Genomic DNA, 20507 nt, shown 5'->3' on the forward strand with positions numbered 1-20507 from the left:
TTTTACTAGTGAAGATGACCTAAACAATTCTTATACTTTTGATGTGCCTATAAGAACATATTAACACTCAATGCTTTTAAATTTATAGTATCAATTAGACACCCTAACAGGGGTTTGATTATTTCTTTTACATCAAAGTGGTTTTGAAGTTGATAGTTTTTATTTGATTTCTTGACAAGAAAGGGGGACATGAATAATTTTGGTAGCAAGCCCTTGTATACCAAATTGAATACCATTTGTATAATGAAATTTTGTTGGATGAATGATGGTTTAAGGAACTTACTAAATTGTTGAACATGGAGAGTTGTTTTTGTATTTGAAAAATTCATATCTTGTGAAAACTGATATCTTGATATGAGATTTCATCATCCAGACATAATAATAGTCATACTGATACTAAAACCTAGACTTGGCCATTTTTCTATGTTTAAATATATAGCGATTAACCTAATAGGTATCACTAGGTCAACATACAAAAACTATGCTATAAATTGGAGGTAATGGTTGAGTATTTGATATCTACTATCACATCTACAAATTTTTTTTCATTGTAAGGTTGCATAGGATCATCCTCTCAATAAGGCTTACATTCCTACTCAAGATTCTATCATTCATTCACTGATATAATCATATGTCACAGATCTATTCTATTTAGTTGTTATTTGCAAAGTGTTGTTGCAATTGCATACAGGATTTTTGTTTCAATATTTTAGAATTTGCAGTGTTTGGACCTTCTATCAAGCACCATTGTAACTTGTGACTCATTAGTTTTTATGTACTCTTATAAAAAAAAATTGGGATTTCTTTCGTTGGAATGTGATTGTAATTGTGCTAATGTAAACAAGGGTGCAATCAACTTGTCTTTGATGTCTTGAAATGTAAACAAGGGTGCTGAGAGTAGTGGAAATGTTGTATAGATGTCTGGACATTAGGAAAATTCTACAAGATGTCCATGATGGCCTCTTGTAGGCCACACACCCATAAATACCAGTAGGGAGATAGTTATAAGAGGAGAAACTAGCTCTTCGAATTTTTTTGCCCACACTAGGTTTCTCAAATTCATTTTATGGGTTACTAGTACTTGTCATCATATGTTTTCTCTTTAATTCACTAGATCATATTCCTTTAAAAAAATGCACACTTAAACAAATCATAAATTGGAGGTTTAAGGAGTAAGGAGTCTTCTCCAACATATTTTACTTCAAACAACAAGTATGACAGTCAAGAGTTGATTGGAATAGTAACTGTCCATGTTTGTGATACAAAGCATGGAACATCCAACCTATTTATGGATCATTAGGTCATGGAGGTTACAAAGAAACAAAGGGTGGAAAAGCTAATTGATTTTGGTAGAACTCATAACTTCATTAAGATCAAGTTAGCAACAAACTTGGACTGAATTGTGTATCAAGTATAGTTATTGTCAGTTGTCAAAGAATGTGTTGTGCATTAAAACACAAATGGAAGATTATATGTTAAATAGCCAATATTTCCATTGTTATAAACAAAATAGATTTGGTCTTGAGGATCCAAAATTGTTCCTTCAATCGTACTAAAGATGAACTTCCATAAGTTCTTCTTACAATTTCATCCAAAAGGTAAAACATTGAACCCAAGAGCTTTAAGAAAAGTTACCACAAATTGTTAATTTCAATCCATTAAAAAATTGCTCAAAAAAGGATCTTTGATATTTGTGGCACAATTATTCCAGTCACTGGTGTTTGAAAACTTGCAACTTGATAAACCTCAGCAAACCCAATTTTGACATAGACTTGGTGACACACAAAATTCAGAAAATTAAGAAAATGTCAAATATAAATATAGAAAACTCTGCACACAGCAAGATAAGTTTTCACAAAAATGTCCATGCAGCAATAGTATCAAATCCTCTTACTAAAGATTAACTTATGCCTTATGAGAGCAATGCTAAGATGAGAAATATAATTATGAATTGCTAAGATGAAAAATATTATTATAAAATTTAACCATATAATTGTAATGTATATATTTTATGTCTAGCCGTAGCATAATGAATTAATTTTCCCACAAATGGAAGATTATATGTTAAATAGCCAATATTTCCATTGTTATAGACAAAATATATTTGGTCTTAAGGATCCAAAATTGTTCCTTCAATCATAAGAAAGATGAACTTCCATAAGTTCTTCATACAATTTCATCCAAAAGGTAAAACATTGAACCCAAGAGCTTTAAGAAAAGTTACCACAAATTGTTAATTTCCATCCATGCAAAAATTTCTCAAAAAAAGGATCTTTGATATTTGTGGCACAATTATTTCAGTTGGTGTTTGAAAACTCGTAACTTGATAAAACTCAGTCGACCCAATTTTGACATAGACTTGGTGACACACAAAACTCAGAAAATTAAGAAAATGCCAAATATAAATATAGAGAATTCTACACATAGCAAGAAAAGTTTTCACAAAAATGTCCATGCACCAACAATATCAAATCCTCTTACTAAAGATTAACTTATGCCTTGTGAGAGCAATGCTAAGATGCGAAATATAATTACAAGTTGCTAAGATGAGAAATATTATTATAAAATTTAACCATATAATTGTAATGTATATATTTTATGTCTAGCAGTAGCATAATAAATTAATTCGCTCAAAAAAGGATCTTTGATGTCTATGGCACAATTATTTTACTCGATGGTGTTTGAAAACTCGCAACTTGATAAAACTCAGCGGACCCAATTTTGACATAGACTTGGTGACACACAAAATTCAGAAAATTAAGAAAATGCCAAATATAAGTATAGAGAACTCCACACACAGAATGAAAATTTTTCACGAAAATGTCCATGCACCAATGGTATCAAATCCTCTTGCTAAAGATTAACTTATGCCTTATGAGAGCAATGCTAAGATGAGAAATATAATTACGAATTGGTAAGATGAGAAATATTATTATAAAATTTAACCTTATAAATGTAATGTATATATTTTATATCTAGCAATAGTATAACGAATTAATTCGCCCGCAAAATTTATGTTTAATTCTAAAAGTATTATTATTTGCTAATATATATATTTTCCTCTAATACAATGAAATGATTCTCCTCAAAAAAATATATTTTACTATGATAATTATTTTGTGGTTTTAAAATAACACAATTTGCCCAAATTTTACACATTGTTCGAGAGACTATGAATGATTTGCCAATGGAGATTATTATTTTTCTTTGTAAATTATTATTTTTTCCACAAAAATTAATTAATTTTGTTAGGTACTTTACGCCTTTAGCCAACATTTTACACCTTTTTTAAAGGGGAGTTTCTTCAAGTATACCCCGTGGTGGACCAAAATGAGAGGAGTATAGTCAAGAAGAATAATCAACAATCCTTGTAGCAATTATATTGCCTATCTCACTATCTTTGATGTCCACTGAATATTGTACAAATTCAACTGTCTCCCATGTCTCACTATGTGTAATTAGATAAATAGAGAGAAGGTTAGAGGAAAAAGATAGAACACAAAGTATATCATGGAATGTACCATCATCAATGCCAATAGAACCTTTCCCACATACAGTCATAACAATATTGTTCCGCATCAAAATGTGTGGAGTAGTAGAAACTCAAAAGAAGAGAACAAATTTTGAGAATATGTCATATGGTGTGAAGCACCTGAATCTAGTAACCATCTAGAAGAGGGTGGAGTAGCAGTTGCACATAGTGTATGACCCTTTCCTCTATCATCTCTATTTGTTTGAAACAATGCTGATGAAATTGATCTATTAGAAGTAGAAGGAATATCAACGTTTTTCTTTTGAAGGAGAGCTGCCAAATTTGAAACTTGTTTGGCATGGCCATCTAAATTCCTCTCATAGAAATGTGACTCGTTATGATTAGGCTTATTAAAAAATGCACACTTCATTCTTTCTAGTTTTGGTTTACCCCCCTTAGGAGGAGGTGGCCCTAATGAACTATGAGTGCTAGAACCAATCTGAGAATCTGTAGAATGAGATTTTTGTGTCTTCCCCTTCTTCCCTAAAGATGACCATGGTACCAATGCATAAGTTTGTGATCCTATCAGAGAATCCAACTAAGAGAGTTTTGCTTTCTCTCGAGTCAGATGATCACAAAAAACTTAAAGGATGGCATGGTAAATCTATTACCCAAAGCATCTTTGGTAGAATAGAAGGTGGAAGCAAAAATATGAAAGTTTCTATGAAGCTTAGAAATAATCAAGTGCATGCACTTAATGTCATTCTTTGTTTTCCCATAGCCTTGCAATAAAGATCTCTTTTAATTGAACTTCATCAAGAAGTCCTCAATAGAAGGAAAATAATCATGTACAAGAGAGGTAAGATCTGGCTTGATCTGAAGTGCCCTAAACTCATTCATTGTACCAAATAAGCCTTCAAGCCTAGTCAATGTAGCTAGACACGTATTGCACCCATCAAAATGAAACTATCGACTGTCGGATACCTATAAAATAATCAACCCTATTGCCTCATCTATCTTGTTCCTATGTTGCATGACCTCAAAGGGCCTTCGTAAAATGGGTTGCACTATATCTAAATAAGACCACAACCCTTTTGATAAGAAAAGTTGTGTCATCAAGGTCTTCCATGTGTGATAGTTATGAGGGGTTAGAAGTTCTCGACAAGAAGAGGTCTTGACCATTTTTTTCCACTTCGAAAAATGAAAAAAACCTCTTCATGACCTCTTCTTGTTGACAACTTCTAACCCCTCATAACTTTTTGCTTCATCTCTTTCTCACATATTTAATTTCCCCTTGCAACTCTTTTTTCATATATATATATATTGAGCTTAGTATTATTATTATTTTTGAATACACATTTGATTTTTCTTAAGATTAGTATATATATAAAAATATATAGAGATGTTGATCTTAGATTGGTTTTGACTAATGAGCGTCTGCACACTTAAGTCATTTACTTAGTTCATGTCGAATAAGTAACATATGCCAAGCAAAACATAGAGCATCCTAAGTCCACAATGAGTGTTGAGCAGACAGTGTATGTCAAGTGATTCAGGAGCCAAGCAAGTAGTGCATGTCGAGTGATATAGATTTCAAGTCATTGTATAAAGATAGTATATGCTGAGCATCAAAGACTTTGGATGCCAAGTGAGATAGTTTTGTCATTGTTGTTTGTAATTGCACAAATAATGATGTAAACTATTTTTGAGCCAACTAAAGATTGAATTACAACATTTAGGAAATAAGGATGAATCTTAAGTTGGATTCCTAGTGCAAATACATGTAGCCAATCAAAAATTGAGAAATATTTAGTGACAAAATAGATGAATCACAATCGTAGATTCATACCTGACCCTAAGTCACCTAAGTCTTCTTAAGGAGGACAAACCCTAAACTCTCTAGAGTGTGTAGAAGGTGAGTGAAGAAGAGTATAGAGAAGTTTTCATGCACAAATAGAGCATTCATGGTAATTAAAGAGTTATGAAGTGAGATTGCATTGCAGAACTAGTTAGAGTAGAACAGAGGAAGAGAAGAGAGTACAACAAAGATACATTTGATTAAGAAGGATTGAGAAGACATCAATTTTGAGGTGATTTTTTATCAAGAAATCAAGTGCTAACAATAGGATCAATGCTGAGACATTCTAGTAGGTGATTTCAATCAAGATCTCTTAACAGAGTAGTCCTAACAGGTTGTATTGAAATCTTTTAACAGGGTGCTTACTTAATTGTGCATTAAAGTCCTTTAGCAAGACACACTTCTAATAGAGTGTTGAAATCCTCTAACAAGGTGAGACGTAATAGTCTTTGTAAGTCTTTAACAAAGTAGACCTTTCACAGGGTAGACCATGTCTCATGATCAAAATATTGTAACCTTAATTGAATACACTTTATTACTATAGTAGTGAAGATTTGTAGGTGTCATCCCTACCTCAATTTTACCTTCTCATTAGAAGGTTTCTGGGTAATCATATCTGATGTCATATGTGTGTGAATGTTTACTTGATTACATGTTTTAGATGTACATGCTTTACATGTTATTTTAGTTTACTCATTGAATGTATGAAATGGATGTGTGGTGAAAGTTTTATGGATCTAAGTTTTAAACTGTTGATTCACCCTCCTCAAAAGTTTACCTTTCTTATTGTAATTCCAACAAGATATACATACATATATCTATATAAGTATATATATATGTGTGCGTATGCTTGTGTGTGTGTGTGTGTGTGTGTCCACACACACAAACACACTCTTGCATTTATATGTTTTTAAATATGGATATATTTATTGCTTTTATTCTGAGTTTTTGTTTTGTTTTTTTTTTTAAGTTTAAGTTTTATTTTTAAGAGTGTGGTTTTATATTTTTTGAGATATATATATATATATATATATATATATATATATATATATATATATATATATATATATATATATATATATATATATATATATATATATATATATATATATATATAGTTAGTTAGTTAGTTAGTTAGTTAGTTGATTGGTAAGTGGTCAAAGCCAAGTTTAATTATTATGTATTGTGATTAATTATTATTATTATTTATTAAACTCAAATAAATTCAAACCCAAGACCTCTTTGGTCACAATTTACTATTGTGTTGTAAGCTCCTACCTATTATTATTATGGTTATTATTAGTATTATTTTATTTTTATTTACTCTTTTATTTTTTCCTACTCTTGTAGGTTTACTTTTTACTTGTTTGTTTTTTTATCAAATTTTATTTTGATAAGTAGAAGATAATTTCCACAACAAGTCAAATTGTGATATTGCTATCAAGATTTAACTTGTGTGATTTTTGAGTCAAATTCATTGACCCATGTTTCAAGAGAAGTGATTCAACATGAATCCATCTCTCATGAGAATATATGGAACACTTAGCACTCATTGGATCTAGGTGATGGTCACAGGGATGAAGCATTGGGACTTCTCGGGAGGTCTCCCATCCCACTACAACTCCAGCCTTAACTACGGAGTTTCCTCCATGGTTAAAACCAATGCTTGCAACCCCATCAAATTTTATTTTGTTCACCTCTTCTTTTGTACTCCTTTCTTCCTCTCTCTTTTAATGTGTTATATTTTAGTCTTACATTCTCTTATCGTGATGATAGATTAGAAGTGTGATTCAAAACATTGATACTAAAAAAACACACACAATAAAATCCAGAAACAAAATTTATAATGATCATTTTGCTCATCATGTATCTATCACTATTAAGCACGAAGCAATATTAATATATACTTTACACAAAAAGGTAATAAATTTATATATATAATCGAATCGATTTCAGGGAAGAACACTCGAGTTTATGTTTAGGAAAGAGACCATTCTTTGGCCATTTACTCAGTCATCATTTTTCCTTGTATATTTTTGTACACTTGAATCGTTCAACCACTAGCAGCGGGGCTAAATACTATTAAAATAAAAACTTTCAGAGACACATTTACCAGAAGTCGAGATACCATATACAATCCAAAGTGCCTCCTATCATATTTCGCTATTAACAGTTGGAAATTCATAAAAACTAATAGGAAGATGTGAACCTTTCAATAGTCAATCATAAGGGTCGAGAGAGATATCATTTTAATGAGAAAATTTGTGTCTGATGTCCTGGGTGTTAGCTAATTAGGTTTTGTTTGTTTTTATTTTACTATGAGAGATGTCCTAGGAATGCTTTCATGAATTCGAGATGCTTTTTAATTGATATTTACAAGCGTCTGAATCTTTTCATTGAAAACTCGGCACTGGAGCACGCATGGTTGAAAGATTGCTAGTTCCATCATTTCCTATTGCCTACTTCCTGCCTTCAAGAGATAATACAAAAAGAGATACGATTTACCATTTCATTATTGAAGGAATTATAAACAAACTCAATACTTTTAGGGAGTTCTTACTAACTCATATCTATATGTATTATTTGAGCATAAAAGAACCATTTTCTCATGGCATATAATCTATGATGTCGCTGATTATAACGCAAATACAAAAAATTCGTCTTAAAGAAACAATGCTAAGTAAACAGAGGAACCTAGTAAACACCGCTGTTGTCAATTCCTTTTCTTAGTTCGCAATCTAAGAACTTCCTTCTTCCATGTTGCGACCCTTTCAATGGTATAACTGGAAGAACTGAATTGTATAGCATTGCCACACAGGCAAAGTAACCATAAAAATGTGGAAAATTGAGTCACAAAGATGAAATATGTCATTATAACTATCATAATTTTGGACATAATTAATGTTGTTTGTTCCTATTACAAGTTGACCACACATTGGAACTACACAAGTATAAGATATTGAAAAATACATATAAGACATCTATCTTATGTCACAAACTATGTTGACCAGCTACATGCCGAACATAAGTATAGCATCAGTACATCATTACGGTATAAATCTTATGATAATATAAAACATATAAATAACATATCATCGAACCTTAGTGTCCATATGCATGTAGTCTTATCTCCAAGCAGTCAGAATGTTGTCCATCTATTATTATGAAATGGAAGAGTGGTGTAGGCACTTTACCACCCAACCATGGAGTGGTTAGCTCCCTGAGATTGTTCAGTTATGAAGAACTACTCGACCCTGGCATGAGAAGGCTAGCAATTTGGCTTAATTGGATCGAAAGGATCTAATGCAGCCAAGTGTCTAATCTACTTACACATGTGTCTAGTAGAAATATACACAAAGATGTGGAAAAGAGAAAATAATATAAAATAATTGATGCATTTCAATCATATGCATAAATGTTTTATCGAGCTTGGCCAAACATTATGAACCAATTTAGTGTAAACAACTGGTAGGTAATATATAAGAAACACTAACACGAGTTTCCAATAATTACCCTCATCTTTGATCCCACATTCAACACCCTTCCCAAAAGTCATAAATTTATCCCCAAATATCGTTATGTAACCCGATATACACCTATCTCAAGAGTGAAACTTAAAGAATAAAAATAAAATAAAATAAAAAAGTCACATTATACCCAATAGTCACTCAATAATTTCTAATCAAAATTCATTTTCCAAATCTATTATAGATGCCTCTTAAATCTATAATAAAAATATGAAACAAAAGAAAACTTCAATGAGCACATAAGACAACTCATACATAATGTTAAAATTTCCTTAAATAATTGAAGTAAGACATCTTTTATGCTAAATTATTAACATATATTTTAGAAGTATTCTCATGTCTTTTCTTTTCAACAATGTTAGGTCAGCTTTTATTGGAAACAAATTCTCCAAAAGAGAATCCAAGAATAGATATCCTCAGAAAATTATGGAAATCAGCTCATAGTAGTAACAAAGCACAAATTTATTAAACTTAAACCATATCCAAAGCCTGTAACTCACGGTGTTTTTCATTTTCTTTCATGAGGATTGCAACAATAAATCACTATACTCCTATATAATAATTTGACTTATGAATTGTTTCAATATTATATACATGGCTGATTGTTCCAAGGAAATTGATATTCCAAAATGGATTAAGTTAAGAAGATATACGAATAAGTCATTCAAAACTCTGCTTTTCTCACACGCATACTCTAAGATATTAAATTGAAGCAGCTAAATATTTGATTGTCTTACTCTTTTAGAATGAAATACTATGATTATCATTGAAGTTATCATGAATAAATCGTTTCTCTCCACATCCATTTCTATGGAATTGAAGGCAATTGTTTTGAGCCTCAATCATCCAGAATGTGTCATGGAATAAAAGAGGTGTAAAGTCTTTTGTTTTAATTAGCTTAAAGCATTGAAAATCTTAGAATAAAAGAGGTTTGATGTTGTAGATTAATATGCAGACAAAAGCACTGAGAGTGATAGTTTCAGTTTGTTTGTGACACAGTCAAATTCAATTCTTAACAACTATTCTAATCTCATCTGAAATGTAATGGAAGTTGCATCTTGATGTGAACATTATCATAATACTAGCTTTAGCTATGTCTTGAACCACTCCAATGCCCTGCCCGCTTCCTGTTAACTGGGAAAATTATACTTTTTTCTTTTTCAGATGGTACGCCCTTTACTCCTCTAACATGAATCTCCCTTATAGAAGGAATTTGTCCCCCTTTCCAGCCACAACTTTCCTACTGCCTTTCCATTCCCTTGTTCCAAAGCATCTATCGCCTTTCTCTTGCTGGAAAATTTGGTAGTTCCCCCATCCAAGGAAGACGTCCCCTTCCTCTTATGTCCCCAGATTGATCCCCCCTTCTAAAATGTCACCTTCTTCTAAAGTAACGTCCTCCTCCATTTATACCATAAACAAAGTAATTTATCAATTCAACTCCTAGTACTCCTGAGATTTAGACTTACACTTGGCAAATAGAATTTACAACTTAAAGATCAATTCAAATTTGAAAACAAACTATATATTACCGTTTCAAATTAGAGCTTGTAATTACTAATATAAAATAAACTAGTATAGATATCTTAAATAAATCTATCTAAAGAAATACCAATAGATATCCACTACAAAATAATTATAATTTAATTTACTACATCTAAAATTATTTATATATTTTTTATCTCCATTTATTTAATTTTTTACTAACTTAATCTTTTTACTTCAATTTCTTTAAAAATGGATGATTTATATCTCCAAATATTATAAATTAAATGGATATTTTATGTGGTATTTATTAAATTATTTTTTAAAGTATATTTAATTTACAATAAGATTTAAACTTTTGACGTATAGATAGTTGTCAAATTTAACCTAGAAGAATAAAAGTTAACATTAATACACTCATAGCATCCCACTCCTCCATTCTACCATTGTAGAATGCCTATTGGCATTAATTAAGAGTATATTATTTATTTTATAAATCTAAATTTTAATATTTCAAAAACAATAGACAATCTACGCAATTTATTCAATATTTCAAAACAAGTAATTACTAAATATTTTTATTTAATCATTTATGTTACTCATTAATAAACCAAACTGTTTAATCCATCTAGATAAGTTAAAATTCAAAGCAAGTGATTTGAAATCAAATAAAACTAAGTGTATACGTGTGACTACACCATACAATTTCTGGGCCATACAAATTCTGGGCCAACATTGTTGAGGAGCTAAACTCCTCTACCTCAACCACCCTTTTGCCTTTAGTACTTGTACAGTCACAAACTTGACATCACCCATTGCATTAGTAATGTCATCATCATAATAAATAAAAAACATCTTAAATACAAATGTTAAAACACTTAACATACATCATTAGATATAAACATGTAAATGCAAGCACAATTTTAACCATCATGTTGAAATTTCATGAGATCAACATATTGCAACTATCATAATGACTATTAAATTAAATTACCCATCCAATAACATCGACAATAAAAGTCTAAGCAGAGTCTATAAAGTATTTGATTCAAGTCAAGTCATTTAAAGTAAATCAACATTCATAAACAAACAAGGTCTTCATCATATAGAATAAAGAAACCAAAACTACAAGTTATATAGTCAGAACACATTTCGACCAAAAACATATCAACTATAGGTTTAAGTCAAACACATAACGACTTAATGTCTAGCTCACACAAATTGATGAAAAAAATAAAATTCTCTAGTCAAGGGCAACCGACCTAATCGACCAAGTCAAAAAGTGTCGATGACCTCCTACCAAATAAGAGTCACACAAGGTGGGTCATGACAATAACTGAATTGGTTTTATAATATTGGGATTCATAACTGACCCAATTATTTCCTTTTGATCATTTTCTTTCTCATACCACATACATTTTATTTATTTTTACCAAATATATAGATTAACATCTATTTAGATTCCTTTTGTAAATGAGAGAACTCCATTAAATAACACACCCAATGCATATATTTTTTTAACATTATCTTTTGTCTTCTATCTTCTTGATATTTTACCACTAAGGGTTAAGGTAGAAATAACATACAATATCAATTATTCCACATCTTAATTCTATCTTTGAACCAATGTCATTTAGACATTTAGAGAGAAATAAAAAACAATTCAATATTTATCATATATAATGTCTAAGTGGTGTGTGGGCTTCTTTAGATGATCCAACCATCTCCTTCTGAGAGGCTAACCCTCTCTACCTCGACCACACTCTCATTATGTCAAATCTTGCAACCACTTAGAGACTCACAACAAGAAACAAGTTAGTATCCAAAGATAACATAATGAACTACTTGTGAGCATCATTACCATAATGATTAATGCTACTATAACAAACAAGATGCAACATTTGATATAACCATGCATTTATTAACCATTAGCAATATATCATGAACCAACGTTGCATGATAATAAATAACAAGATGTGAAACTATCCATAAAATAAACTTGTGCATCGATTTAATCATTAAATCTCATTTTGTAATGCATCGCATTTTAAACCACATAGTTAGTTAACCAAGGTTAATTTCCATAGTCAGTGTCTAACAAAGTTTGACAAAGTCAAGGTCAATTGAATTGCCACATAAGTAAGGAACTATAAAAGACTAAACATAAAATGTAACATAGAGGAAGCATCATATAATGTTGACTTCAACATTTCAATAAATGGGTAAAAGGGGCCGAAGCAGTTGTCTTGGTGGTTGCAGTGCAGAGGAACTTTGAATTTAGTCTAATTGAACTTTTGAAATTTAAGGTTTTTCAATCTATGATCCTTTTGAAATCGTATTTTGCACTTGAACTAGAAATATTTGAATCATGAATACTTTAATTCTAAAATGTGAACCTTAAACTTAAATTGGCAGTGGAAATACTCAGAATTGCGAATATGAATATAATAGGAATACATATTATAATTTTGGCCCCAAAAATGAGCATTTGTAATTCCACTTAAATAGGTGGAATTGGAATACATATTCATATTCCAGTTTTATTTATTTTAGAAAACATAATTTTTTGGGTCTGTGAATTCCCCATCAAATTCTAGGTGAACCAAATTGAGAATAGGAATATGTATCCCTATTTTCTATTCCACAATAACTATCCCAGAATAACAATTCTTATTCCCATATTTCTATTCTCGTAGCCAAATGGGCCCAATGTTCCAAGTTCATACTCCCTTCCAAGGTATCTTCCTCACAAAGTCTCACAAAGACAATATTAGACTAAGATAACTGCTTCATGGGGTTTGATTTTAAAATTTTGGTGCCAAATGCAAACCAACATTCCTTGAATGGAAAATGCATATTATCTAACAACACTCAATATTTCTATTATTTTGCAATGAATTTGGGCAATGTTGACCATTGATGACTAGAGTTTAAAAAATAAAATTCAACTATTTTAATTATAATGGCTTCAATATAAGTATTTTAGATGTGGGAAAGAATAAATATCTTGAATATTAAATAAAATTGAAATAATGCTACAAAGTGACATGTTCTCATGGATTATAGTAACTGTATCTAAAGCATTGAATTGATTTCTTATAAAGTGCTTATAAACATCCAAGATAATGCAATTAGTGAGAGTATATTAGGGGTTCACAATGTTTACCTATGTCAAAATAGGATTTTTGACATATTTGGAAGCACTTTGATCCAAAAAAAATCTAAGGGTTATACAATTTTAAGTAGCCTCACACACATTCCACTAGTCAACAATATTCAAAATAATAATGTTGACTAATATTATAGCCAAAAAGCATTGCAACCTAACTAGACATTAAATAGGACATGCCAAATTATCATAATCATTTCTCTAATCTAATTTTCTAGACTCCTGAGAAAGGAGAAATGGTCTTAAGGAACATCTAAAATATTATGGAAAAAAGAGATGCAACAAATTATTTGAAATATTGTCATATAAATTACTTTGATCTAGATAAAATCTTTCAAGATGTGGAAGTGAAATGAGTGAATGTCAAAAAATTCATGATATTATTGTTCAATATCTATTAAGTATAATACCATTAAGATGTTTGATAATGCTCATTGATAATTATAATAAACATATAGACAATTGAGGAGTAGATCTAAATTAATAATTTTGTATTTTAATTCATATAATGGGCAATATCTAAGCATCAAACTGAAAAAAATATCTTATCAAGGAATACTTTATTTTTGTTTTTCCAAAATTCTCTATATAACATTTTTCATATAGTTTTTTGGATGGTTATGGATACAAAAATGTTTAAATCATTCAATTGGACTTCCTCTGTGGACCCGATTGACTCAACAAGCATGTTGACAAATACTACAATGCCACAAAAGCTAACCAATAACTTGAATCGGTAGTAATCTTTTGGACACTAATCTTCTCTATTTGACAAATATAGTGTGTTTTCCTTGGCTGGGATTATAAACATAGAATGATGTGCAACTCATCTTTAGCTAATCAATGACATGACTTGGTAATTTGATATTTTCTATCAAACAAGTACAGTGTGTTTTCCTTGGCCACCATTATAAAGATAAAATTATATGCAACGCATCTTTAGATGACTTGGCACCAATTTTCTCTAATAAACAACCTTTAAACATCAAATTAAAAGAGAAACATAATATTCATGATAATAATATGCCAATAAACACACCTTAAAATATTACTCAATTTTGACAAATTGTTGAGGATTAGATACATTAATAATTTTGTGTCTAATGAATATATACGACTTCATATAATGGACAATACGTAAACAGCAAACTGAAAAAAACCTACAAACACTTTGTTTTTGGTTTTTCCGAGATTCTCCATACATTTTTTGTGGTATAGTTTGTCGGATAGCTATGGAAATAGAAATGTTTGAATTGTTCAATTAGATTTCCCGTATGGACCAATTGATTTAACAAACATGTTGACAAATACCGAACGGCTTAAACATCACACACTAATGCTTCATTCTTAGAGTAAAAGTGTTAAATAGTCAAAGTTTGACTTACTTTTCCAAGCTTAATTTCTTGGTTAGTGTGTGATGTTTAAGACTGGCCGACAAATACTACTATCTTGCAAAAGCTAACCAATAACATGACTTGGTGGTAATCTTCTTGATACTAATCTTCTATATCCGACAAATATAAGCATTTTCCTTGAACACGGTGATAAAAGCAGAATTGTGCACAATTCATCTTCAATTATTCAATGACTTGACTTGGTACTAATCTTTTCTATCAAGACTAAGTATAGTGTGTTTTCCTTGGCCACCATTATAAAGACATAATTATATACAGATCATCTTCAGACAATCAATGACTTAGACCTTGCAACAATCTTCTCTATGAGACAAGTATAATGTGTTTTTCTTAGCCACCATTATAAAGACAAAAGTATATGCAGCTCATTTTCAGATGACCAATGACTTGACATGGTAACAATCATCTCTATCGCCGAGTATAGGGTGTTTTCGTTGGCTATGCTAATAAAGATAGCTCATCTTCAACCTTCCTTTCACTCATCCACAGTCGTGGACAATATTCCAGTAAGATTTGTCTTATGCCAGCGGACTCTTCTCGTATGCTGAAGAAAAATTCCTGTAAGATTTGTCTTATGCCAGTGGTGTCTTTTCGCATGCTGAAGAAAAAATCCCAGTGGTGTCTTTTCGCATGCTGAAGAAAAAATCCCAGTGGTGTCTTTTCGGATGCTGAAGAAAAAATCCAGTAAGAATAGACAGCGGGAGCTTAACCATTAACTACGATGCACCAACTATTATGCTATACGCTTTATCCCAACCTTGGCCATGCTCATAAAGACAGCTCATCTTCAACCTTCCTTTCACTCATCCACAGTCGTGGACAATATTCCAGTAAGATTTGTCTTATGCCAGTGGACTCTTCTCGTATGCTGAAGAAAAATTCCTGTAAGATTTGTCTTATGCCAGTGGTGTCTTTTCGCATGCTGAAGAAAAAATCCAGTAAGAATAGACAGCGGGAGCTTAACCATTAACTACGATGCACCAACTATTATGCTATACGCTTTATCCCAACCTTGGCCATGCTCATAAAGACAGCTCATCTTCAACCTTCCTTTCACTCATCCACAGTCATGGACAATATTCCAGTAAGATTTGTCTTATGCCAGTGGAGTCTTCTCGCATGCTGAAGAAAAATTCCAGAAAGAATAGACAGCGGGAGCTTAAGCATTAGCTACGATGCACCAACTATTATGCTATAAGCTTTATCCCGACCATTTATAACTGAGCCCAAGCAGAATCCACCAACTATCTCATTTACTTGGGCAAGCTAACAGTGAAGATGATGATGACGACGCCACAGTGCCTGCTAGTGCTCTTTTCCTGTCTGTCTGCGCTGCCTGTTCATATGGGCGCAAAGCATTCTAATTATTCTGATCAGCAATCTCTCTTTGCTTTCAAATCTGCTCTCCCAATCAATTCGTTGTCTAATTGGTCTCCCAATCACAACTTCTGCGATTGGACAGGTGTTATTTGCTCTTCTCGTCGGCAGCGTGTGATTTCACTGAATCTCACAGGTATGGGATTACTTGGCACCATCTCTCCATTTTTGGGAAATCTTTCCTTCCTTAGAGTACTTGCTCTATCTAATAATAGCCCGGAGGGCCATATTCCATATCAGCTTGGATGGCTGTTTCGCTTGAGAGTGCTTAATTTGTCTCGAAACAATTTAGAAGGTCAAATTCCATCGTCTCTTGGAGGCTGTCGTTCTTTACAATCTCTCATGCTGCCGTACAACAATTTAAGTGGAAGCATTCCCTCCGAGTTCGGTCTCCTTTCAAATTTAGAAACCATAGCATTAGGAAGAAACAAATTGACCGGCATTATCCCACCTTTCTTAGGAAATCTGTCCTTCTTAACTACTGTAGACTTGTTCGAAAATGGATTCCAAGGTGGCATTCCTTCTGACTTGGGTATGCTTAGTCACCTCAACTTGATCAATCTTGGTGCCAACAACTTAACAGGATTGATCCCCGCTGTCCTTTCAAATTGCACTCGTCTCCAAATTTTGCAGCTTTATCAGAACCACCTAAATGGCCCAATTCCATGGGAGTTTGGAAGGCTTTCAGAGTTGCAACAAGTAATTTTGTGGGGAAATCAAATCAGTGGAGAAGTACCCAGATCAGTGGGTAATTGGACTCAGCTGCAAGTGGTGGAATTGGCTAACAACCAATTGAGTGGGAGAGTACCCTTAGAATTTGGAAAAATGCAGGAACTGAGGCGGTTCAGGCTGTGGCAAAATCATTTTGTGAGTGGAAGCAATGGTTTGTCTATTCTAACAGTCTTAACTAATTGCTCCAGCTTGGAAGATCTTGATTTGGGATTTAACAATCTCACTGGCACCTTGCCCACTTCAATTGGTCGCTTTCCAAGTTCGTTCTCTGTTTTAAGATTGCACTCAAATGAAATTGGAGGAAGCATACCAAATGAGATTGGTAATCTGACAAACTTGGCCGAAGTACGCTTGGAAGAAAACCGAATCAGAGGGACCATTCCATCTGCACTCAGTACACTTCCAAATCTGGAAAGATTAACTCTGCACACAAACAACTTACAGGGAAGAATTCCAAAAAGTTTTGGACTATCAAAGAGGCTTGGATTGTTATCACTCAGTGAGAATATGCTTTCAGGAGAGATTCCTGATAGCCTTGGCAACCTTCCACAATTGAGAGACCTTTATCTTGATCACAATCAACTATTAGGGAAAATACCTGCCAATATAGGACGATGCAAGACTTTGGAAACGGTGGACTTGGCACACAACAAACTAACAGGAATTATACCTCTCGAAGTTGCAGGTCTTGAGAATCTTCAGTTCTATTTCAATGTTTCTAAAAATTTACTCCAAGGTTCTATTTTGGAAATGAGCAAAATGGTTATGGTTTTAGCAATAGATGTTTCTCAAAACAATTTTTCTGGTGTCATTCCCAGTGCACTAGCAAGCTGCAAGGCACTGGAATATCTGAATCTTTCTAGGAATGCTTTTGAGGGATTAATCCCCGCATCACTGGCTGATCTGCAGAATCTGAAGTACATAGATCTTTCGTGCAATCATTTCTCAGGTACAATACCAATTGCTTTCAAAAAGATGAAAATGCTCCAACATCTCAATCTCTCTTCAAACATGTTAACAGGAGAGGTCCCAAAAGGGGGAGCTTTTGTAACACTTGATGCCTCTGAGATCATGGGAAACCTTGGCCTTTGTGGTGGATGGATAAACTTGCCACCATGCTCTCATTCCAATCATAGAGTCTCCAAAAAGGTGATCATTTCTATTGTAGTTGGATTTGCAATTTTGATCATGTCTCTTCTATTGGTAGCATTTTCATATAGATGCAAGCAATTCAATGTCCCTTGTACACTCAAATTATGGCCTCCAAAATTTTCATATGAAGAACTTGTAGGTGCAACTAGTGGGTTTAGTAATGAAAATATTTTAGGAGTCGGTCGTTTTGGGTCAGTTTATAAAGGGATTCTAAATGATGGTACTTATATTGCTGTTAAAGTTCTGAAGTTGCAAGATGAACATGCTCACCAAAGTTTCAGTAGGGAATGCAATGCATTGAAGAGAGTTCGGCACCGCAATGTAATTAAAATAATTTCAGTGTGCTCCAACCCTGATTTTAAAGCCTTAATTCTTCCATTAATGGCAAATGGAAGTTTAGATAGGTGGTTGTATCCTCATGATGGAGGTACATGCAGATTAAATTTGAATGATCGAATAAGGATAGCAACAGAGATAGCAGAAGGAATGGTATATCTTCACCATCATTGCTTTGTTCAAGTGGTTCACCATGACCTCAAGCCAAGCAATGTCCTATTAGGAGATGATATGACTTCATATATTGCAGATTTTGGCCTTTCCAATATTATTATTGGAAATTCCATGGATTCAACTTCTACAGATGCCCTCAAAGGATCAGTTGGCTACATTGCACCAGGTATGCATTTATCTCTATTTCAATATGCAGAATTCAAAGATTTTCTTTGTTTATCTTATGTTTCAAATGTATGAGTCATTGATTCTTATTTATCTATTATTACAGAGTACGGAATAGGTGGAAACATTACCACAAAGGGAGATGTATACAGTTATGGAATTTTAATTTTAGAATTGTTGACAAGAAGGAAACCAACAGATGATATGTTTATTGAAGGAATTAATCTACAAAAATGGATAGAAATGCATTTCCCAAATAGAATTGCAAATGTGGTCGATAACTGCCTACTTATGGATGCTAATGAATCAGAGACATCAAGGGTAAAGGAGTTTCTAACTCAATTTATAGAAATTGGGTTGTTTTGCACAAGGGATTCCCCTCAAGAGCGACCTAATATGACTGAGATAGTTGATAGATTAAATACAATCAAAGGCACATTCCTTGGTATAAATAAAAATCTTCAATTACCAATAGATATCTCACCTTTGATTAAAAATGAAAGAAGTGTAACTACAATTGAGGGAAGTTCATCTATGTCTTCATCCTAGGCCCACTTGTTGGCCAAGGAATAAATAATTATCTCCTAATGTATTATTTTGGATAGTAGTATTGTGAGTAGAAGAAATAATACTTGGATTGTACTTCCTATACTATATAATATATGAGAACATGATTATGGTCTACATTTGAAATTATGAGTAGAGAATAACTACTATTAAAAAAACTATTTTATTCTATGTTATTTATGAATGGTGAATAGTTGTTAAAATTGAATTGATTTTTGTCATAATTTTTTAAAATCCTTTTTTGTCATAATATTACTTATAAAGTAATTAGAAATCAATAATTTCTCCTCATTTTTAAATAAAGTCATTTTAATAAAACTATAGCTACATATCAGTGTTACAAATCAAAATGATTAGATTTAAAAAATATTATCAAAATTTATATGCTCACACAAATTAGGCAAGCAATAGGATTATTGTATGAATATTAAAGAATCAAATGCAATCACAGTTGGAAGGTCTAATGGAAAAGCTATAAAAAAATCTATTAATTTCAAAGCATATAAGTAGAGAAATTTTTTGTTTTCTGTATTTGTCCACAATTAATGAGTCATATATTAAGATGATGAGGGAAAGTTGCATAAGCCCATGAAGAGACTTGTGTTAACTCAAAATGTTGGTGAACTAAAATGTATAATCTCTAAATTCTAGAAAACCACTACATGATCATAACTTTTTCTAAAAGAACCTCACAAGTTTTCATATTTCTAGAATGCTCATAAGATTCCTTCATTGGCTAGAAAATTTCGTATGCTTTTACTTTGTTCGTATAGCTATCACTTATCGTAAATGATTCTATAGAGGCTTCTTCTTTTACATAGAATATTGCAAGGAAATTGTAAAAATGATTTATATACTGAGTTGCATGCCTATTAATAGTAGCCTTATTACAAGGGGTTCTTCATTTAAATCTACTCAATTACCTTTTGATTATTAGAATTATCAAGCCATAGAACATAACCTAAAATTTAAGAGTTGCGATATTGGAATTTCTGAGAATGTTTTAGATTAAATAGGTTTAAGATTCTAACTGTTGAGAGGGGGATTGGAAATTTGAGTTGGAGAGGTAAATTGAAAATTA

At 32.2% G+C, this 20507-nt stretch overlaps 1 protein-coding gene across 2 annotated transcripts; it reads left to right on the plus strand.

The window, feature by feature from the left end:
- Positions 1-15926: 15926 nt before the first annotated feature.
- On the plus strand, positions 15927-19543 carry LOC149561697 (uncharacterized). 2 transcript variants are annotated; one of them, XR_016363848.1, is made up of 3 exons: positions 16057-18181; positions 18426-18860; positions 18966-19543. XR_016363848.1 is itself a non-coding variant. In XM_089825243.1 (2 exons), the coding sequence occupies exons 1-2, from the start codon at positions 16202-16204 to the stop codon at positions 19406-19408; spliced, it is 3102 nt and encodes a 1033-aa protein (XP_089681369.1). In that variant the 5' UTR covers positions 15927-16201; the 3' UTR covers positions 19409-19543. The 2 variants fall into 2 exon arrangements, 1 of the variants encoding a protein (XP_089681369.1); XM_089825243.1 differs by having other exon boundaries at positions 15927-18860.
- The last annotated feature ends 964 nt before the right edge of the window (positions 19544-20507 follow it).

Source organism: Cupressus sempervirens, chromosome 4, assembly GCF_028749045.1.
Source record: "Cupressus sempervirens isolate cs-2001-9-10 chromosome 4, ASM2874904v1, whole genome shotgun sequence".
In the NCBI taxonomy this organism is placed as follows: Eukaryota; Viridiplantae; Streptophyta; class Pinopsida; order Cupressales; family Cupressaceae; genus Cupressus; species Cupressus sempervirens.

What these genes read in the sequence shown, in the direction of transcription:
- LOC149561697 (XM_089825243.1), top strand. Translation starts at nt 16,202, where the DNA reads ATGATGATGACGACGCCACAGTGCCTGCTAGTGCTCTTTTCCTGTCTG. An exon ending in AGTTGGCTACATTGCACCAG is followed by an intron (nt 18,861 to 18,965) that starts GTATGCATTTAT and finishes CTATTATTACAG; the next exon opens with AGTACGGAATAGGTGGAAAC.